We start from the raw sequence: 21,923 nt of genomic DNA, 5'->3' as shown, positions 1-21,923 counted from the left end.
CATGATAAAACACTGCCAAAGACGACTAGCAACAATGAGTATTCTGTCCTTCAGGGAAACTCACTCACTGCACTGATCTTCTCACTGAGGAGTCCCAGGGTTCCCTGTCAACTTCTGCACTATAGAATGATCGCTGTAACTTTGTTCATATCAATAATTTTATCATTAGTGCTTTTAATCTGACTCTGAAGACTGCAGTTACATTATGATGTACAAGACACACACCTGAATATTTAAAAGTCAGGACAAGTGACAGCCACCTCTTACAGGCTTTACAAATATGCATTGAGAGGTCCAGTAAAAAAAACGCATTTTCAAAGGATGGGAAACACATCAGTGATAAAATAATAAAGTAACTTATTTGAAACATTTAAAAACATGTTCTCCTAACTTCTTTCTAAGCCTTCACCAATAAGAGCATGAAAACCAACTTTTCAAGGAAATATTTTTATTTCCATAGTACATGCATGTCTCAGTCCAGAGAATTTACAAGTAGCACTGAAATCAAGGGGTAAGTTACTCATGACTAATTTGAATTATTTAAAATATTATTATTGTAATATCAATCTTACGTGTAGAATAAATAAATTTTAAACACACCACTTAAAGAACCAAGTGGTATTAGTCTTAACAGACAACATTAAATTAACAGGCTTCAAATACCCAACAAACAGTAATGTCTTCAGTTGATAATGAAAACTTATCAGTAATGTGTCAGATGGAAGAAGTTCCCCAACTGGAGCATCAGCACCAAGAAGGATCTTTCTCAGGTTACTGCATCATATGCTTCAACATATGTGGAGGGCCGCCACCACAAACCTTAATACAACCCTTTAGGTAAGAGCAGAACCACTGTACTGCCAACTGCCAACCTCCACAGCCAATCTAGCAAAATACCATGGGTTGTTGGTATTAGGAGCTGCTGAGAGATCAAAGAGGAGAAACAGGGTAGCACCTTCCCCTTCCGCCCTCCATCAGAGCCTGAAGCCCAACTGGAATGGGTCCAGATAATCTGTTTCCTTCAAGAACATCTAGATGGTCATCACCCTCTTGAGCACCTTCCCCAACATGTGCAACTGGGCAATAGCTTTCACAAACTGCTGGGTTCACTCTCCCCCCACCACCCCCGTCAACCGAGGAGCATGCACACTACTGCATCTTTAAGAGTGGCAGTTACTTCCCCATCCTGCAAATATTCATTTACCACACCTTGGACCCACCCGGTCAGCCACCCTACACCAGTCTGGATTAGGGTCTGTGTGTTCAACTACAATTCAAAAGGTACAGTGCCTAGTTTAACATGTAAAATGCTGTATTTAAACACACTTACCATTTTTACAGATTTATTATACATTTTAACATAGTGATGTGAAAGCTGAACCTCATCAATTTTGAAGGTTACACCCGAAAAGCTCAGCTGCCTTGCTATATACATTCCTCGTAGCTTCATATCCATAGCAACAATTTCCATGGCACCTACACCTCTGAAAACAAACAAACAGAAAGGAACCATCAAGGTAATTGAGAAGATGGAAATTATTTTAAAATAGAGAATCCTTGGATTTATTAGGGAAAGCTAATGTTGTATTAAAGCCTGATTAAATATGGTTTTTCAATGGAACAAATATCTTCAAGCACTATCACAAAATGACACCACCACCAGACTGACTTGCAAGCACCGTATTTTAAAAACACACTATAGACATGAGAAGGGAGAATCTGTCAAGCTTTCTATTATTTACATCAATGGACGACATGGACTTTGCCTCAAATAAGAAAGTCTCCTGGGAACATACAACGGAGGAACCAGAAGGCATTCTCACCCCCTTCCTGTGCCTTAACAGCTAATGTCAACTGAGTGGAGAAATGTTTGCAGTATGTGAGTTCTCAGCTCAGCAGGATCCCTTCCTGCATTTGCATCCAGCTTGAGTGTGGCACCCTATGGCTTGGATTGTTCTTTTATTGGAGGGGAGAAAGCAAGGTCCAGGTGAGCAAATGACCCTGCTCTGTGACTGAAGGACTAGATAATATGGCCTTCTGGAGCCATCTGATTTCAGTATACAGTAAGAGAGACTTGTATTGCAGTTTAATGTCACCAGCCCCGTGCTGTGTAACACTCCTCCAGCAGATGCAGCAAGCACCCTCAACTTTTGACTGAGGCACCTCTTGAAGATTTTTTCATGCCAACAGGCCTGTGCAGCTAGTTAAAACTCTCTTGACTAGTCACTTTAATAATTGTTTTGGACCATTTATATTGGTGTTTTATGTCTGATTCTTATACCACAGCGATATTTTAGTATGGTCGCATACTTTTATAAAAAATAAAACCTCCAAGTGACACAATGCAATGCAGTATCTGCTTTTGAAGGTAGAAATGGGTCCTTTATTTGCCATCATTGACAGAGACCTCTACACACAAGATCCTCCCACAACTGCTTTTGCATCTCTAGGAAGTTTGGCACTGAACTGAATAGTCTTCACATTTAGGTATTCTACTTACAAGCATGCATTTTGAATAAGGCAATTCACTATATTTCACTAGAAAGAAATTCAGATTTTCCTACAGCAAGTCTCCATTTTGTTTCATGCAGCTCCCCAGATTTAGTATAGTATCAGTTTCATTTCTGAGTCACATGAAATAATCCTCCCTCCTCTGCCTAGGAATTAAATGTTTGTTCTTACATCCTCTGGCAAATAATGTTGCCTTCAAATTCAAGCCGAGTTGTCCCCCTAAAACAGGGAAATCTTCAAGAGCCATGTGCAACTTGATAACAAATAACACCTCATATGAAACTGTCTTATAGAGTCAGACCATTCCCACGAGCCATCTTACTGAGGATAACCATTTTCATGCTGGATCTTCTTCATATAAACCTTGAGCTCTACCACATAGTTATAGCCTGCATATTAAACAACAAGAGTTGACATATGGAGTCAACAACTTACCTTCTTTCAACAGCCTGAATAAAGTCACTGAACTCCCTAAATGGAGTTCCTTCACCCCATATCCCAAGGCGGTTCATATATGCCATATTGCGTGGCTCAGATGCACCTGAAAAAAATATCTAGATTAAATTTCATATCTTTCCACCAACCTAAGTAACAAAACAACACCACATTTAAAACAGAGTACATACCTGTGGCACTAGCATAGACAACTCTGGCTTTTGGAAGTTTATTCTGCAGCTCCAGAACCGCCAAACCTGTCTTAGTTGGTTTTGATGACCCAACAGGACAAAGATTTTTAGCCTTGTGACATTCATCAAATACTATCTGAACATATTGTTAAGGAATAGACATTAATAATAAAAATAATCTTACTCCCAAGAAAGTTTTGACTTCCAGTGAAACAGAAAGATTGGTCATAATGTTACCCAATTATAAATAAATAATGCAGCACAATCCCAAGCACTTCTCCTTGCAAATGAGCCCCACTATGTTCAGTTGGACCTTCTCCCAGATAAACTGGATAGGGTTGCAACAGCAGTCGATTAATCATACAAGTTTTAGTCAATCAAATGTGCATATTGGTTGCTTTGGTATGACATATATATGCATGTGTTTCAGTGGACACCTTATAAGAACTTTCCTTCTATTTGGAAGAGAATGAGGAACACCTCAAAACAATGTTTAACATATACAGTTTTTAGAAGTACTGTACTTTTATTAACAATAGTTTTTGCAAGTAAGAAAAGGTGCTCCATCTGGACAATCAACTAAGAGCTAAAAAGTCAATCAAATACTGCAGCTTAAAGATCAGTTCAGCTTTTTATTAATTAACTAGACATCCATGTCTTGTATTTAATTATAAATACAAAGGTTTGACTGCTTGGAAACACTTCTACACTTGACACATGTCTTTCCCAAGTGACTAAGAGTCCAATAATTTAAAATCAGCAAGTCACACATGCTTAAGAAAGTGAGTGCATGCACAGGTTTAAAGAGCTATGGGAAGAGTCTGTTATTGTACCAAGTTAGAACACTGAAAAGATACAACTCCATCAAAGTCATCTCCGCACCAGTGAAGAAGTTGTTTGAGCCTCGTTTTATATTTACCCCCAGACTGACTTTCTCCAATAAGAGAGGAATAGGTGGCAAATATGACACCTTTCTTCACACTCCCGTTGTGTTTTGAAGAAATTTTTCCATATTTGAACTAAAATAAAAATACCATATTAGTATAAAAGACACCCTGCAACTGGCACAACTATTAGTTCCTTAAACTTCATTTACAAACTTGTACATCCAACATTCAATTTCCATCAATATAATTATTGTAAGGTTGCAACAGGATGCACATACCCAATACAAGCAACACTGTTAAGTGCAACACAGTGATCTTAATACCTATACTTTCTCCTACAAAGCTCATACACATTTTCTCTATTTTTAAAGCTAAAGTTCAAATGAGAAACGTTCCTAATCTTGGCAAGTTTGTGCCTGTGCCACTTTTTGTTTCTGCTGAAATAGTTCTAATACCAAGACACATGGAGAAATGTTTTTTGCCTGAAATCTATGGTCACAAGTTACAATACCCTTTTTGACTGTAACTGTACAACCCTGGAAAATGCATTTCCTAAGGAAAGGACAGCAAAAAGGTGGGCTAACTCCCAGAATTCAGTACACTATAGTAAGGGAAGAAGCGCAAATATTCAACCCTGCAAAGAGCATTAGACTTCTTTATTCAGTGTGAATAGTGGCACTGGTATGGCACATTCAGTACACCTTTGCTCTTTATTAGAAATAGGGATACTGCAGGATTTTGTTTAGCTCACATTTTTTAATGAGCTGACTTGATTTGTACTTCTCAGACCAATACACAGATCATAACAGTTATCCTTCAGTTTTTGCACTTGTTCACATTTTGTGACAAAGTTCTTGGCCCAAACATGTTCCAAAATGCTTATTTTATAAGAAAAGGCATAAGAAAAGAGTACAGTCATACTTCTTGTTACGTTAGGTTCAGGTTACGTTCTTTCAGGATATGTTCTGCCACGATCCGGAAGAAACAGAACGGGTTACTTCCGGGTTTCGCCGCTCACGCAGATGCTCAAAATGACATCACACGCATGCGCAGAAGCGGCAAATCACGACCCATGCACACGCGGGTTGCATTTTGCTCATGTTACGAATGGGGCTCCTGAACGGATCCCATTCGCAACCAGAGGTATCACTGTACTGTAGTGTGGTTAAGAAAATTCACAATAGATGCAGAACAGAGTGGATTTATGAGTGAACACATGCAAAACAGAAGTGGACTAGAAATAGATCTGTCCATTCCCAATTAGAAACCTGCACAAATGCAGTTCTTTCCAAGAACTTGTTAAAATGTTATGCAGCGCTTCCACCCAGATCAATAAGACTCTCTCCCACTGTATATATAACATCTAGTTGCCAATAACTCATTTGTTACTATAATCTTGCAAGTTTAACAGATTTGTTAAATCTATGAATGTCTAAGAGATAGTTAAGACATGGAGACTCATGTAAATGATGATTCGTAAAACTAATCATATTAATTAATTAAGAAGTCTAGCAGGATATCCAACGCTGTAAAGCAAAGGACTACAGAAGCATTTCCCACAACTAAATTTGTTGAGAACTACAAATTTCAGTGGAAGAGTTCAGAAGCAAATTACTACCCAAATAAACTCAAGAAAGCTCAAGCAATTGTCATGTGTTTTAGTAACTGGACACCCCCCCCCACCCCAATCCTGAAGTGCTCATCAAGCCTGTAGCAGTGCTCTAACACCACGCCAACATCTTGATTTTATAATACAGTACTGTACTGGAATAGCGGCATTCTAAGCAACTGTGTGCTAGTATTGCAACTTAGGCAGGAAGGCAACAAAACCATGAACAGCAGATTTTAGCATGTCTAAGATATACAGCATTCACATAATGTGCATCTCACACAAGCATACCTAATACTTTGCTTCAACTGTACATAGTAAAAAAATCCGCACCTTGTTTAATGAATGAACCAAAATGTTTTTTGCTCCAATATCTCTCAGATCTCTTTCTGCATCATATTTCAAATCATTTGAAACACTAAACCTAGGGGAGAGCAAACACAACTGTGAAGATACAGGCAAAAAAAAAAAGTTAAGGATCTTGCTTACATAGCATTCCCCCCCCCCCAATTTACGTGATCTCTACTTACCATACTGCCCTTTTTCTACCCAAGAGGTAGTTCTCATATATTATTCCAGCGATGGTCCTTCCTTTTCCTACACCTGCACCATCACCTATCAAGAAACCAGCTCTGTCTCCATTGGGTAGGAATGTTTCATGTTGCTGCAGAATGTTAAAAAAAGGAAGATAAAAGATTCAGCACAGCAGAAGTTACGCACCAACCCCACTCCTTCTGTAGCTGAACGGGAACTTGGTTCGTTTTGAGTAAACATGAAACCATGACATACCTGTGCTGCATATGTAACAGCTTCAAGCTGCAATGCTGACAGCCAGCCACTATCAATACTCTCTTCAGGAATTGAAGACTTATACCAAACTTCTGGAGGGGTAACACTGGAGAGAGAGCTGGTTTCTACCACTGGATCAGGATGACGCAGACCAATTTTTACTGTTTGTAGAATATAATACAAATATTATAGGCAACATCCTATCAGAGGTTACTTCAGCAAGATAAATTTTTTAGTGACTCTAATTCAAACATTTGCTCTTTACAAAACTAAAGCTAAGAACTGCTCTAAATACAAGGCTCTTAATCTACAAAGCCATCAGGAATTCGGAGGGTTTACGAAGTAAAAGGCAGAAACTAGAGTTCTATCTCAGTGTGACTCATGATTTATATACAGCCTTGTTTGCAAGATTTACATGTGATGGTACAGGCCTAGTCCCATCTCCTGAAGAAATGCAAGGGACTAAAGATGCTCCACAAAAAAATTAGATGCATGCAAAGCAACCACACTGCCTTAGACCACATGATAAAGCCACCTTGTTGAAGCTAATGAGGTCTGAGTTGGTAGAATGCCTGGATGGGAGATCCCATGTATGTCACCTTCAGCTCCATGATGGAAGATGCAGGACATAAATGTACTCAACGCATGAAACAAACATCTGCTGATTGCTTACTCAACCAAGAGGCAAAAATGCCCTGAAGAAATAATCAATTGAAGTGATATCCTAAAAGGAGCCTTGGATAAACACAAAGGCAATTCTGCCTATGCAAGGAATTCCCTCTCCTAAATTCCTGCATTTCCCCTTGGGCAGCACATACTTCCATTTGTGTAATTATCCAGTATGTTTTATTACATCATTCTAGCCCCCGCAACACTAGGATGGAAAACATCTAGAGATCTGTGGAGAGTGAAGAAGGCAGATGTTCACAGTGACATCTTTTATGGATGGTTCCCCCCCCCTTATGATTTTATTGTCGAAATTATGCCAATGAAGGCTGAATGAATCTAGAGATCTGTTGAGACCTAGTCTTCAAATGAAAAGAGGTAGGAGATATACAAATACACACTACAACAATTATCTACTTACAAGAAAGATATTGGTATACCTATGTACTGTAGTTTAATAATTTTTAACAGTTGAATAACCTATACAGTTGAATAACATACATTTTATGGGCATGTACTCTGCATACGTCTCTGCATGACCCATTTCTTCTTCATCTTCTTCTTCAGGCTCTTCTTCCTCTTTTGCTACTGGAACTTTCTGCAGCAAAGATGAATATTTGTAAATTGTGTTGATACAGAAACAGCAACGCTAAAGACTAATCAGCAAGATGGAGCCAAAAGACTCTGCTACACCAACAGAGAATAATGTTTATCTTTTAAAAGTGCTATGCCAGACTTCCAGTGTGCTGCAGGCTATGGTTGACAATGGGGTTTGCTCATCCTGAGCAACCCGACTGCTGCGAGGAGGCGGGAAGGGAGCACTGGCAAAGCACCTTCTCCAAAAAGCCCAAAAGGAAAATTTGGGTTCTGAAGGCTCCAGTGGTGTCAGGAACGCTCTCTAGTAGCCCCCAAAGCTCTGGAGGGAGCCATGGGAGCTCTGACATTGAGCACAGACACACGGCACGATCAAGACCTCACAACAAAATGTTTCATTAAAGCATTTTGCCATTAAAGCAGTGACTTCTCTAAAAAGCAGCAACTTCTCTAAAAAGTAAAAGGAATCCGGGCCAATTTGGACATAGTCATTTAAAAAAACAACAACATTTAATAAGAATATATCAATTGGATCCACACCCGGGAGGGAAAGAGGGCCCCCCTGCAAGCAGCTATTGATCTGCATGGAATAAAATCTGCAGGGACTAAGAGAAGAATAAATAAGCATTCCAGTGGATGAATCGAATTAACATTGTAATTTGAACTAATACTGGATGCATAAATTTAAGGCTTTAAAGTTCTTTTCCGGCAAGCTTTCCAAACATTGGAAAGGTAAGAAAAGAAAGCGGGACGTGAACTTTGTGGATTATCAATACTTTAAAGAAACCTCTTTATTTCATTTGTTTCTTTTTATGAACTAAATGAGACAAACACTGTATGTATTCCCAATCCCAATATTAAATTGGGATTGGCTTGGAAATATTTTTAGAGCATGCCATAAATGGATGGTTAAATATATTTATTATTGTTATTGTTGTTTCCATAATCATCATCATCACCATCATCATCATAAGGGTCCAATAGAAACCAGAAACAATTTGGGGGTGGGGTATTTATTTTTTAAAAAGAAACCTAAATCTTGGCAGCTGTAGGCACCTGTGAATATAGCTGGGTCAGGAATTCCCAAGTCACAGTACCACAAGAGAATGGCTTTCCCTAATCTCTGGATAAGCAGAGCAAGACCTCAGTAGATCTTAAGGAGTAGACTTATTTGTTAAAGGAGCAGGCACTCCTTCAGTAGCTTCTATATTTGGCTTTTGGGTGCAGAGAACTAAATTTTTCAGGAGCAGTGTTCCGTTAGAAAGCAATGTATACCTCGCTGCTGAGGAAGTTGCACCTACCATTGTAGGAGAAAAGCTTCTCATTTTCATGTCATTTATCCATATTCTTGCTACCTCTTTAGTAGATGCCTCCTTTTTTACAGTACCATTGCTTATATCAGCTACAAAGAGAAAATTTCCAAGTTAATATATAACAAATTAAATTTTCTAGAATGCAATCAAATCTCCTCTATAGTTGGATGCTGAGTCAGAGCATGTAAATTTCTGCGAATTTTAAACAAACAAAAAGGCAAATGTTTCTCAACAGGTTCTGCCACAGCAACGCTAAACAGGTTGTTAACCAGTACAGGTGCCACCGTTAAATCAAACTTACATCTGGATCACCTTGAAGGGTGGGTTAAAGAGAGGAAGCCCAATTCCCAGTTTTAGCAGTGAAACCAAAGTTTATCTTACCTGATTTGGTGGCATTTACCACCATTGTAGAAACTACAATTATTTCTGGAAGAAAGTCAACATTTTGGGGTCTAAATAATTTTTAGATTATTTAGATGAACACATAATTTAGCAGTCTCTCTCTCTCTCTCTTCATCCAAATCAATAATATGGCAATAGTACTAATAACTTGATATGATTCTGGGATGTGTATGTTATGTTCAAAGACTTGCAGAAATTATTTATTTTCCATGTGTCACATCCATGGCCCCTGGACAGAGTGTACTTCAAGAAAACAATTTCACCACATCTTTATGAGTCAGAACACAAGGCTAAAATGCAACTCTATTTTCACGACAGGTAACAGTGTAAATGCTTTTTAACCAAGAAAACATTCATGTGTTTCTATGCCACCTAAGAAGAGTCTATTCATTCACAGAAATACCCCCCCCCCGAGGAGTCTTTATCTTTCTGCAAGAGTTTGCTTTCCATCACAGTCTGCATTTAGAGAAAATGAAACAGAGCAAGTATGTTCTAAACAAGAGTCCTGTTTGTAAAGGTACTCAAATGTAAACTTCATGACACAGGTTAGCTTTTAATGCACACCATGCCCAGCAATTCACCTACATCGGCCTTCACTAACTTGGTGCCCTCCAGACATTTTGGACTACAAGTTCTATCAGCAGTGCTGCCTGTAAAGGTCATCAGAGACCTGGCAGAGATTGGCCTACAGTATCACATGCTACAAAGTTTACTATCTATTTAGAAGAGTCACATTAACATAGTTAGCCTGTCCAGTTTATGCTTGCACACCATTTTGTTGTAAGATGCTGTAGAAAAAAAATCAGGCTAAATACCAAATATCTAACATAGCCTTCTCCAATCTGGTACCCTCTGAATCAGGCTTCCTCAACCTTGGCCCCTCCAGATGTTTTGAGACTACAATTTCCATCATCCCTGACCACTGGTCCTGTAGCTAGAGATCATGGGAGATGTAGGCCAAAAACATCTGGAGGGCTGAGGTTGAGGAAGCCTGCTCTAAATGTTTTAAACTATGAACTATTATCAATGTGGCCAATGATAAGAGAAGATGGTTGCTGTAGTCCAAAACTTGTGGAAAGCACCAAGCTGAGGAAAGGTGATCTAGTATAAAGACAAATGGCTAAGGAGTCTGCAATGAGCATGCTAGATTATTCTGTTCAAGTCCCCCCAAAACTAATACTCCATACAGTCAGCTTCTTAAGCCACTTACTTGCAGCTGTCGCAACCGGCTGAGCAATGTTGGGAGGTGGCTTCAGCTTCATCAGCTCATTAAGACTGTTGTTTTTTAGCAGATCTTTTAGCTGGATCTGGTCCTTGGGAGTTGTGGACGTCAGGGCATTCCGAACTGCTGGCGCTGCAACTGACGGCCTGGTAGTGGTGCTGGTCTGTATAATTTTTGCTACAGTGATCGTCGGCCTGGTGGTGGTGACTGGGGTTGTTTTTGTCATTACTATGGTAGTTCCCAGAGTAGGAAGTTGGTTTATTTGATTCAGCACAAAGGTTGTAGTTGATGGTGGTTGCTACAGAAAGAACAGAAAGATCATTACCGTTTGCTGGAAAACCCAACTGAAAACTCTTATTTAGTCTTGGCCTGCAAGTGAAAGCAAAAACGTAAAACTGAATAGTTCCAGTTTCAATTTCAGACTCCACAGCAGGGTCTCATTTGTTTGCTTGAGCTGGGCGAGCCAGAAGTGTTTGTATAAAATCTTATCTTTTTTAGAAATTTGGTTATAATATAATAAAAAGCAGTGCTTGCAATAATTAATATAATGAAAGCAATGAATGGAGGAAATGGGTAGATATATACTCTGCAGGCAGGAGTTGGCCAACAATGCAGCAAGAATGAAAAAAAAAAATTAATGGTGGGGAGGGAATTAAGATGGGGTACTTATAAAGCTTTGTTTTTTGTTTTTAAAAACACATGCTAAGTTAACTCTGGGGCATCAGAAAAGTTCTCAACACAACTTACCCTATGCAAGTTTCCTAACCTAGGTAAAAGTTAAGTAATTTTTAAAAGACATTTTCCTGGATTCCCGCCCCCAAATTACTATTTAGTTTTTTTGTTGAGCTGTCATTTTAATAGTGGGTGGCATCCAATGTTTTTGTTCTGAGTGGATGGGGCTTTCATTCACAGCTCAAGAACAGTGCATTATACAATGTTGATGGTGTGGGCAGTTTGGGACCTGTTTAGTACAACAAGTCTTAAGAAGCACCATATACTGTACAATACTAAGGGTTCCAAATATACTCAACTGTCTCCCCACGGTAGATTTGGCCCTAACCATACAATACATACATGAATCAGCATGATATGCAAGACAGTGAACACTGAATTATACACTGTAGTTTAACACCTTTCCCATAGAAAAAACTGTTTCTTCATAGCTCAAGCCATTCTGTGATACAAGGTATCTGCAGGAAGTTTGTGCTTACTCATTTTTCTTTCTTCATGTAATCAATTCCATCAGAGGCAAATTTCCAACTCACACATTTACCGTATTTTTTCGTGTATAAGACTAGGTTTTCCCCCTTAAAAATAATGTCAAAAGTTTGGGGGCATCTTAAACACGGATACATCTCCCCCCATTTTCTAAAATACGGTAATTAAGGCTTTACTTCTCTTACCCTGATGTTCAGTACAGCTGGAGAAGATGCAGTCTGTGGTTCTGGTTTAACAGCAAGTGATGTTTCAGTCTCCATGCCCAGTTCTAAGGCACTAACTGGGGCTGACTAAAGAAAGACAGAGATAATAAAATCACATTGTGTAACATATCTTGGAAACAACATTCAAGTAAGACAAGCATCTCACTTGCTTTGCCTTTTTATTTATCTATTTAATACAGTCTACAGTCAAGAGGAAGCCAAAGGCAGTTGGTCTCTCAACCAGCAATGAAACTGCTCTGAAACCTGAGTGAATGGGTTAGTACCAAATGACAGTTGGAGAGCTTTTATTCTTAGATATATCCCAAAGAAGATACTGTATGCGCAGACATGCAATATGTGTTCACAACAGGCATGCAGATATTCCACACAAGATACTCTTGCACTTACTACTGAAAAATAAAAAACACTGACAACTGTGACCTCATGCAATTTCTAGATGACAACACATATTTTTATATAGTGATTATATAGTTTCTCTATGGAGTGACAGTGGTGCCCTGCACGCTCACCCTGCATTCTCCATGCAAGTGCAGTGCTGTAGCTCAGTGTTTCTCAACCTTTTTCCAACCATGGCTCACTTCCGATATTGTTTCCTTCCTGTGGCCCTTCTGTCCTACTGGACAGCTTGGTGCAAACAGTAGTGGAGTGCAGAAGTGGGAGCAATGCTGCCATAGGGTACGTGTGGCGATTCATCCATTGGGAAGCATGGTCACTTCTCTGTTCACCCTACTTGTTTTCTATTTTCTTCTGTTTGTGTCATGGCCCCCCATTTACCCATGGCCTCCTTGAAATAACCTGGGGGGCCCCAGGGAAACAATGCTATAGCGTACACCATTAGCCTACACACATCTCCTCCTCAGTATCAAGAGGAGGGCAGCACAGGGCACAGTAGCAAGAGTGGGAAAGCAGTCTCTCTCCATATGACTTCAATGGCATGAATCGAAATGCTTAAATGAGGCTAGGTTATTGCAATTGAAAGACAAGACTGACCAGGTGATGGATCTGATATTATTAAATGCTTAAAATTTTGCAAGACGTAAGCAGCACCACAGGCAGAAATACAAAATGTTACAATGTCACAGGAGAAACTTTCCCAAACTTTCTACCACTAGGAGCAGCACATAACCCGAAAAGTTTATTTCCTAGATTTTATCACCCTATCTCTAGCCACAACACTAAAGCACATTATTGACTTGGAACTGGGCATATTTAATGTACAAGAGGCTAGGATACAATGCTTGCACCCAAACTGGTTAGGCACACTTATTCTACAGCCATGTTGCTTCATATCCAAGCTATCATTTTGTTTTAGTGTAGAATAGATAACTTTTAAAATATCATTATTTTCCCTTTTCAATTACCCAGTATCAGCATTGTACTTGAATGAAAAGGCAGCTCAAAAGGTTATTACAGTAAGCAATTTAAGTGTTTTGGGTTTATCAACCTGCTGAACAGCTGGAGCTGGGGTTGCAAGACCCATATCTGTAGACTCAATATCAAACAGGTCATTTGGGCTGATTCCACTCTCACTCAAAGCAGCAAGCAACAGATCTTGTCCTGGTTCCACCATCTCTGAAACAAAGCAAATTTACAATTAGGTGGTTTAAGTGGCAAGAACTCAAGAAGACAATCCTTCTGCACACTTTCCACAAGCACAACTACAGCACCTATGAAGTTCTCAGACAACTCTTACAAATACTAGAAAATTATAAAATTATTCATAAAGCATTTAAATCTTCACGGCATTAGGTGAAGAACTATTGTTCCTGTTAGGTAAAGACTATTAGGTTAGGTCACACTTCTATTGTTCCAAAGAACCACCATAATGTCACTGGGATTTGCTTCTAATAAACATGTTTAAAATCAGAGCATTGGAAGATTTGGTCAGAGCAGTGGAACTAAAGTTAGAATATAGAGGGATTCTGACAACAGTTCATAGTTAAGAGGACTGCACGCCTTGTTTCACCAAGCCAGTGATGGGCAACTGTTTTGACAATTTCACCTAAAGTCTGAGGTATTAGGTCAGAGGTAGGGAACCCTTAGCCCTCATATGTTGCTTAACTACAACTCTTATCAGCCCTAGCAAGAATTGCCAATGGCCAGGGATCTTGTCTTCTGCGCATAATAGTAGGAAGGAGTGCAGGCATGCCTATGCCACACATAAGCTTCTACTCACTTCCAGGAGTGCCTGTGTCACATAAGAAAGGGGTATCACATGTTGGCCACAGCCACCTGGATAAGTCGGCCAAATTATAAAGTATCACCCCCAATACTTTTATTTTTTTTGCTTTGGGTCTTTAATATGGACATTATCACTTGGTTCTACTTTTCTGTAAAGTCTGCTCAGCATGTATGGTTGCTATACTCTGACCATATTCAATACTGTTAACTTAAAACGCAGAGACACAATTTCTCTTTCATTTACTACAACTGTTTGCATTAGATTAACCCTTCCCGTAACAAGGAAGGTGATACCATTAGTTTCCAGTAATGAAGAGCACAAAGTGAACTACCAAAAAGCAATACTAAAACACATTTACTATTAAGGTTATTCTCCCTTGAGTTTTGAATGAACTGAATTGGTCTCTGAAGTTGTGTGCAGCTACATCAAGAGCTGTGCTAAGTTGTGACAATTTCTCTCTCTCTCTCTCATATATATATATATATGAAGCCTTCCACCTGAATCATTTTTAAGGTGGATTATAGTGGTTGTAATAAAGTACAACACTTTGCCCTCCAACTGATGGATGGGGCCTTTGAAAACAGTTTGGAAGCTTCAGTTACTGCAGCCTCACAGGTTTAAGATGAACAGAAGAGAACACCAATTCTGTTCACATTAAATTGGTTGCCTGTATGCTTCTGAGCCCAATTCAAAGTGCTGGTTTTGACTTTTAATACTCCTTATGGTTCAGGAGCCCAATATTATTGGGAAAGGCATTCCAGAAATGAACACACCTGGACCCTTAGAACATTATGTGAGGCCCTTCTCCAGGTCCCTCCTCTGAGGGAGGCTTGGAAGGTGGTGGTGGCAAAGGGAGGCGGCCTTCTCAATAGTGGTTCCACATCTGTGGAATGCTCTCTTTAGGAGGCCTGCTTGGCACCTTCACTGACATCTTTTCAGCCCCAGTCTAAGAGACAATTTACCCAGGCCTTTGATAAATTCATTTGAGTTTGGTTTACAACCAAAGCTTCCTGTAGCTGTTACTGGGGTGGAGTTTTTATATGTTGCATGAAACATTTCCCCCTTGCCTACAGTACAATGTATTGTGTATATGTTTTGAAATGTACGTCACTTGCAGACATTTTGGGTAACAAATGATTAACACATTTAATAAATAATAATATGAAACTAGGTCACAGATAAAATATATTCATTATTAAAAGAGAATCTCAAAAAAGCCTGTGGAAATTACCACGGTCATTTATCAGGATTTTAAGTTGAATACAACAGCTTTCAATACCATTTATTTCAAGCAGAAAGTTTTCTGTCTTTGGAGCAAGAAAATATACTCATGTTCACAAAACAGATCCAGGTAGGTTGTTTTCCCCTATCAAACTCTGAGAATTATGTTCACAAAGTTAAACCAGCAGGGTTAATGGTCAGGGATGGTATGAGTTGCAATTCAGCAACTTCTGGAAGGCCACAGGTTCCCTGGCTCCGGGTTAAACAGACTTTGGATCTATTTCACAAATTAATGTTTTCCAAACAATGTTGATTCCACAGGAATGCTGCAAAAAAGTTCCTATATGGATCACCAGATCTTAGCCTTCCACATAAACCACATGTGCAGGACATAAACTTCCAGGTTAGGTTAGCTCCACCTGTGTAATTGTTATACACATGGTATTGATTGATCAACTAGAATACCCCCTCTTAGTAGCAGACTTTTACATTTCACTGAAAGATGAAAGTCTGCTTGCTGAGATAAGGAAAGAGAACTAGAAACATCCAGGAATGAAAATGATTTCTGCTTAGTCAGGCAGGCAGAACAAACTACAGCTGTCCCCACGTTTTAAATGCAGGCAATTCTCTTTAGAACTTACACACCTCAACTAGGTAGCTCAAGGCATCCTTTGACAAAGGGCTATAAGCTGAAGTTGTAACTTCTTTCACAAACAAAAGAAAGAAGCATAAATCCCAGCTTGCTGAAAAAGACTCCATCTGCAAGCATGCTATTGCCACTGGCAAACTGCAGTGGAGTTTGTTCTGACCTCTCATCAGTTGAAAGAGCCTGTGAAAGAGTATGTTTATATACATTATAGAGCAAGCCAGAACAGCCAGCTGCTATTTCAAAACACTGGAGTTGAAAGACCATGCTTCTTTACTATCTCTAATCTTGATGTATCCACTGATATTAACATTTAGATTTAAGCAAGGTGTGTGCAAGGGCCTTGGTTTAGAAATGATTAGATTTCTTTTTAATGGACCATATACAATTACAGTGCTATACATATAGGGGATTACCTGTTACATACTCAGTCCTCACCATCTTTCTTCTCTGCCCAGCCTATGTGGAAGCAGGGGGTGCTAGATGATTAGTTCAATCAAGGTGGAAACAAGACCCTGCCCTGACGAAGACACTAGGTCAGTGGTAGCCCATGTGCTGTCCTCCATATTTCACTAGACTACAATACGTATCAGTACAAGCTGGCATAGCCAATGATGAAGCATGATGGGAACTGCAGTCAAACAGTAACTCGAGGGCACCAAGCTAAGCCGCACAGGGAGCTGCAAGGCTTTTCCAACAGTAAAACAGCTTGGTATCCTGGCATAAACCCCAAAGAAAGTAGAAAACCCCATTCCTAACGGGGAAGGAGGGGGACAACCCCTTGCACCATAGACAAATTGAAAGGAAAACCCGTAATAATTTTTTTTTGGGGGGGGGGGCGAGTGTGCGAAGGAGACGACACACCAACTCAGTTACTTTCTTCACAGAGGTGGCTTTAAAGCAAATTCCTCCTCTTTTATGTCTGTTATATGGGGCCAGTTATGCTTCTTCTCAAGCTGAAGGGCTGGGGGAAGAAAGAGCCCCCTCCCCGCATTGCAACGGAGAACTTCAGGGCTCTGCGCTGTGTTGTTGTTCTTAAGCCCGTCTGGGGTGCGCGGAGGGGAGGGAAGAGGCGGCAGAAAACGTTCCCCTGCGCAGCACTGAGGGAGGGGACCCGAGAGCAACACCTGAGAGAAGCTGCGTGTGGGGAAGGAGAGCGGGGGGGGGCGCTTCTTCCTTCAATACAGCAAAGCTACGAGAGACAGAGAGAGATAACGCGGGGCGGCAGCGGAGGGACCCCCCCCCCCACCGACGAATGAAAACCAAAAACACCCCAGAAGGGTCGGGGCAGGAGGGACTCACTCTGGCCGGGATTCCTTCCGCCGAGCTGCTCTCCCTCCTCGACGCCTCAGCCGCTTTCTAACTCGCCGCCGCCATCTTTGCGCGCCCGCCTGCCCTCCCCTCGCGCAGAGAGGGCAGGGGGAGGGAGGGGCGGCGCGGCGGCGCGCGGCGAGGGAAAGGCTCGCGGCGGCGGGTGACGCTGCGCCACGTGACCTCAGCAGGACGGCTCGGCTGCTGGAGCTGCTGCTGCCGCCGCGGCCGCCGCCTTCTTCTGCCCGGAGACGCGCGACGCCACTGCGCAGCCACGTGACCATCGCCCGGACTCCGCCGCCCCTCCCGTCTCCCTCGCCCCTCGCGCCCAGGGAAACGCCAGTGCGCACGCGTGCTCCTTGCTCTCCTCGGCGTCGTCACCACAAGCTCCTTCGCCGCTTTGCCTCGCATCACGTGGCGGGCTGCCCGGACGATCCTTCGCCGCGTCCCTCGGTCACGTGGCCCGCCGTTTCCTCACGCTCTTCCCTCACTTCAGAGGAATGCGAAGGGGAGGGGGAGGCGCGGCGGGGGGAGGTTTCTAAAATGCGAACCCCCTCCGTGAATCCCGATGCCGGCTCGTAGTTCGCTGGAGTAACCCGCAAGCTGCCGCCTCAGGCTCAAGCGCTGGCCTAGGCCCGGTTTTTTTCCCCGTTGGGAGGGGCAAAAAGGAGGAGGTCGAGGAGACGACCGTTGGGAGTCACGTGATGCTGCTTCCCAAGATGGCGGCGCTGTGCGTGCTCACGCAAGAGTAAGAGGTCACACGTCCGGCCGCATCGCGAGAGTTTGTTACTCGTGTGGTCTGACGGGAGAGAGTCGTGCCTCCCGAGAGAGCCATGAGGAGAAGGTCCGGGGGCCCAGATAAGGCACCGCGCAGGCGCGCACGCGGGTCTCCCTTTCGCCTGGGAAGTATCCGCAGCAACGCGTGTCGCGTTTGGCCCCATTCCCTAAATGTAGCTGCACGTCCTCGTCTTCTGGAGCCAGCGCGGCGTAAAAGCTGAAGCCCAGTTGCTCTGCTTCTCCACCTCTCAAAGTCGAATTTGGTTCCTTTAATCTTTCAATGGTCCCATTTCAGAGAAAATGTACACGCTATTTCTTATTACCACTACGGTATTTAGTATAGAAATACAAAAATACATAACAAAAAACAGTGACTCCACCCATGCACAAAACCATTTAAAAGGCTGTCCGTAGATGGGTCAAAGGCCGTTGGCATAGAGGAATGTTTTTGTCTGGCACCTATTTACAGAGCATCTTATTATTACCACGTATACTGTGACTATACTATGAACGCAGGTGTTGCACTGCGCAAAACGCCCCAATAAAGGTCTCATGGGGAAAGCTGTGTAAAAAATTTCCTGGTGTTTTTATTTAGAATCTTGTCTGATTCTGTTGGAGTCTCATCATCGCACAAGGGGCAGAAACAGCAGATCCCCGTCAAATGGGACTTTGGTCACATCCGTAGCACAATGGCTTCTTCCAAAGAATCCTGGGAGGTGTAGTTTCCTAAGAGTTTCAATTTCCACCACCCTTAACAAACTACAGTTCCCAGGATCCTTGGGGGAAAGCCATGTGTTTTAAATGCACTGACTGCTATGGAAAAAAAGGTTAAGACTGGATCTGGAAGTCGTTTTCCATTTCTGAAATAAATCTTCCTGTTGCCAGTTCTCAGTGTTTTCATTTTCTGTGGTGTAGAGCATTCTTCAATATTTTAGGCATCTTTTTATTCACTCACAGTGTGATAGGAATTTTATTGTCTTAGATATATGATAATGTTCATAAGTGTACTAACCAAGCACATACAGTGGTGCCTCGCAAAACGAAAATAATCCGTTCCGCAAGTCTCTTCGTCTAGCGGTTTTTTCGTCTTGCGAAGAAACCCTATTAGCGGCTTAGCGCTATTAGTGGTTTAGCGGCTATTAAAGGCTTAGCGGCTAAAAGGCTATTAGCAGCTTGGCGGCTTAGAAAAAGGGGAAAGCGGGGAAAAATCGGAACACTCACAAGACGTTTTCGTCTTGCAAAGCAAGCCCATAGGGAAATTCGTCTTGCGAAGCAGCTCAAAAATGGAAAACCCTTTCGTCTAGCGGGTTTTCCGTCTTGCAAGGCATTCGTCTTGCGGGGCACCACTGTACATAGATCAGCACAGGAAGGCCAACCTGGAACCATTTTGATTCCTAAACTGAGCAAATGTTTTCTCTGCAAGGTCAAACTGGAAAAGCGTCCCCATTGTCTTTTCCTTCACAAATTCCTGTCTTAAGGGTATGTCTGTGTTTGAATAGGGTGTGAGTCTGTGACCTGGCCCAGGAACTACCGGTAAGTATTTATCACTACAAAAGAACGGCCAGGCTTCCCAGGCAATCCAATTAAGTAACATGCCAGATAGGAGATAACAACAGGAGAAAACCAATATTCAAAATTCTGTTTTAGACTGCCTTTTCTGTGATGTAGGTGTGATGTATCTGAGGGGTGGTCTTAGGTTACACCCCTTCTGTGATGTATGTATGATGTTTCTGGGGGTGGTCCTGATCTACAGGATGGGAATTTCAAAAGTCTTTATAAGGCCTTGCATACCATTTTTCTGGGTCCCTCCTCTCTCCTGCGGGTGAGGGGAGCACCCTGTTGTAATAGATCAATAAAGATCAAGCTTAATAGCTACTTTGCTTCTCAATATTCTCTGATTGGCCTCTGTTATTCTCTCCTACCAATAGGGAACCTATGTAAGGACTCTATATGGGCTCTTGGATACCCCATAAGGGAAAAGGGCATTTTTTGTTTACAACACAGGGGAGACTCTGTCTTTATGATTCTCCTGAGACAGACGGATACCAACAACAACATACATACATATACTTACATACACACATACATATATAGCTGTCAGCTTTCAGATTTGAAAATAAGGGATCAGCAACCTCACCTGTCCCGGGGACAGTCTACAAGATATCTAACAATTTGGGATAGCAGCAGGAAGCAGTTGGAAACGGTGCTGGAATAAGGGAATTTCCCACAAAAAAAGGGAACCTATGCATATACATACGTTGGGAGAAGCAATATATATATATATAAATGTATTGCTTCTCTCAGGCTTGGATTCAAGTAGAACTCACACATGGCTCTCACCACTATTTTTCTTGAAAATATGGTGCTGGAACTCACCATTAAGACCTCCCTCAGTCTCTTAGAATGGCAATGGTCCCTACCTGAAAGGTGCTGGAACTGAGTTCATGCAAGTTCCAGCTGCAAAAAAAAGCCCTGGCCCTCACACTCTGGCTTCTGCCTGCTTCTAGCCCAGCTCTCTCTCTCACAGGACTCTGGTTTTGTCTTTCTTACAGGAGCCAGGTGAGGGAGCACCCCCACCCATTTGTCCTTTGGCAGAAATCCACTTCCATACTTAGATGATGACTATGACCTTTCCCTGGCTAATTCAACAGTGGAATCTTCCAGTGGATTTTAACCCTTGCTGGATTCAGGAATTAGAAGGGATGCAGGCATCATACAGCCTAACCTCCACTCCAGTTTACACCATTATGTTACAGGATGCACATTTTAGGTGTTTTGTGTTTATTTAAATATTAGTTGAATTGTTTTAACGAATTGGCCTTCATGGTACATTCCAACTCTACAATTCTATGATTCTAACTTGTATTTTATGTTGAGACACTTTGAGACTTTTTATATAAAAAGCAACTATTAAATAATAAATAATAGCTATTAAAGAATAATCTCACTTGTGAAGAATACTCACAACTTCAGCAGCGCCATAGTTGCATGTCTCCTCAGAAGTAAAACTCATTGGTGGTTTAGTAGTTATGCACTGCATATTGGGAGAAGGCAGTGGGGTCTGCATTGTGTTTTACTCGAGTTCCAAGATTCACCAACAGGAGTCAGGCAAAAGAGACATTCACTTAGGGCTTACCCATACTGCTGATTAATGTGGGTAGAAAGCTCCCTGTACCTCCATTGATTCTTTCTTGTCTATAATATGTTGTCCCATACACAAGTCCCATATCACTGCTTTCCCACACTTTCCTCTCCCTCAATCCAGACGTTCTAATACCCTCTCCTTTATAGAGTATTCCTGATACAGTATGAGAACATATAGATTGTAGGAGGGAAAATGAGGGAAGGGTAGGGTAATTTTAAGATGTTTCAGTATTTTAACCTTTGCATATTTTAAAATAGGTTGTAATTTTTTCTCAGTGTTATTATTTAATCTTTTTGTAAACCGATTTGAGTGGGGGGGGGGGTTTACAATCAAACAGTGAAACGAGCAAGGGACACGGGTGGTGCTGTGGGTTAAACCACAGAGCCTAGGAGTTGCTGATCAGAAGGTCGGCGGTTCAAATCCCCGCGATGGGGTGAGCTCCCGTTGCTCCGTCCCTGCTCCTGCCAACCTAGCAGTTCGGAAGCACGTTAAAGTGCAAGTAGATAAATAGGTACTGCTCTGGCGGGAAGGTAAACGGCATTTCCGTGCGCTGCTCTGGTTCGCCAGAAGCAGCTTAGTC

The 21,923-nt window shown here is 41.6% G+C and overlaps 1 protein-coding gene across 1 annotated transcript in view; it reads right to left on the bottom strand.

Annotated features, from left to right (window-relative positions):
• SBNO1 (strawberry notch homolog 1) overlaps positions 1-17,586 on the bottom strand; it is a 37,548-nt gene extending 19,962 nt beyond the window's left edge. The window contains exons 1-13 of the mRNA XM_082204072.1: positions 17,413-17,586; positions 13,506-13,633; positions 12,023-12,127; positions 10,608-10,917; positions 8,984-9,084; positions 7,590-7,686; positions 6,423-6,583; positions 6,164-6,297; positions 5,967-6,057; positions 3,995-4,156; positions 3,138-3,273; positions 2,947-3,052; positions 1,331-1,484 (exon numbers count right to left, since the gene is read on the bottom strand). Of these exons, the coding sequence (XP_082060198.1) occupies positions 1,331-1,484; positions 2,947-3,052; positions 3,138-3,273; positions 3,995-4,156; positions 5,967-6,057; positions 6,164-6,297; positions 6,423-6,583; positions 7,590-7,686; positions 8,984-9,084; positions 10,608-10,917; positions 12,023-12,127; positions 13,506-13,631 (1,683 nt within the window). The 5' untranslated portion in view covers positions 13,632-13,633; positions 17,413-17,586. The remainder of the gene's footprint in view (positions 1-1,330; positions 1,485-2,946; positions 3,053-3,137; positions 3,274-3,994; positions 4,157-5,966; positions 6,058-6,163; positions 6,298-6,422; positions 6,584-7,589; positions 7,687-8,983; positions 9,085-10,607; positions 10,918-12,022; positions 12,128-13,505; positions 13,634-17,412) is intronic.
• Positions 17,587-21,923: the final 4,337 nt, after the last annotated feature.

This window comes from Podarcis vaucheri (genome assembly GCF_965113315.1).
Source record: "Podarcis vaucheri genome assembly, chromosome: 16".
In the NCBI taxonomy this organism is placed as follows: Eukaryota; Metazoa; Chordata; class Lepidosauria; order Squamata; family Lacertidae; genus Podarcis; species Podarcis vaucheri.
Note: the sequence above shows the minus strand (reverse complement) of the source record. Positions and strands in the feature narration are given on the sequence as shown.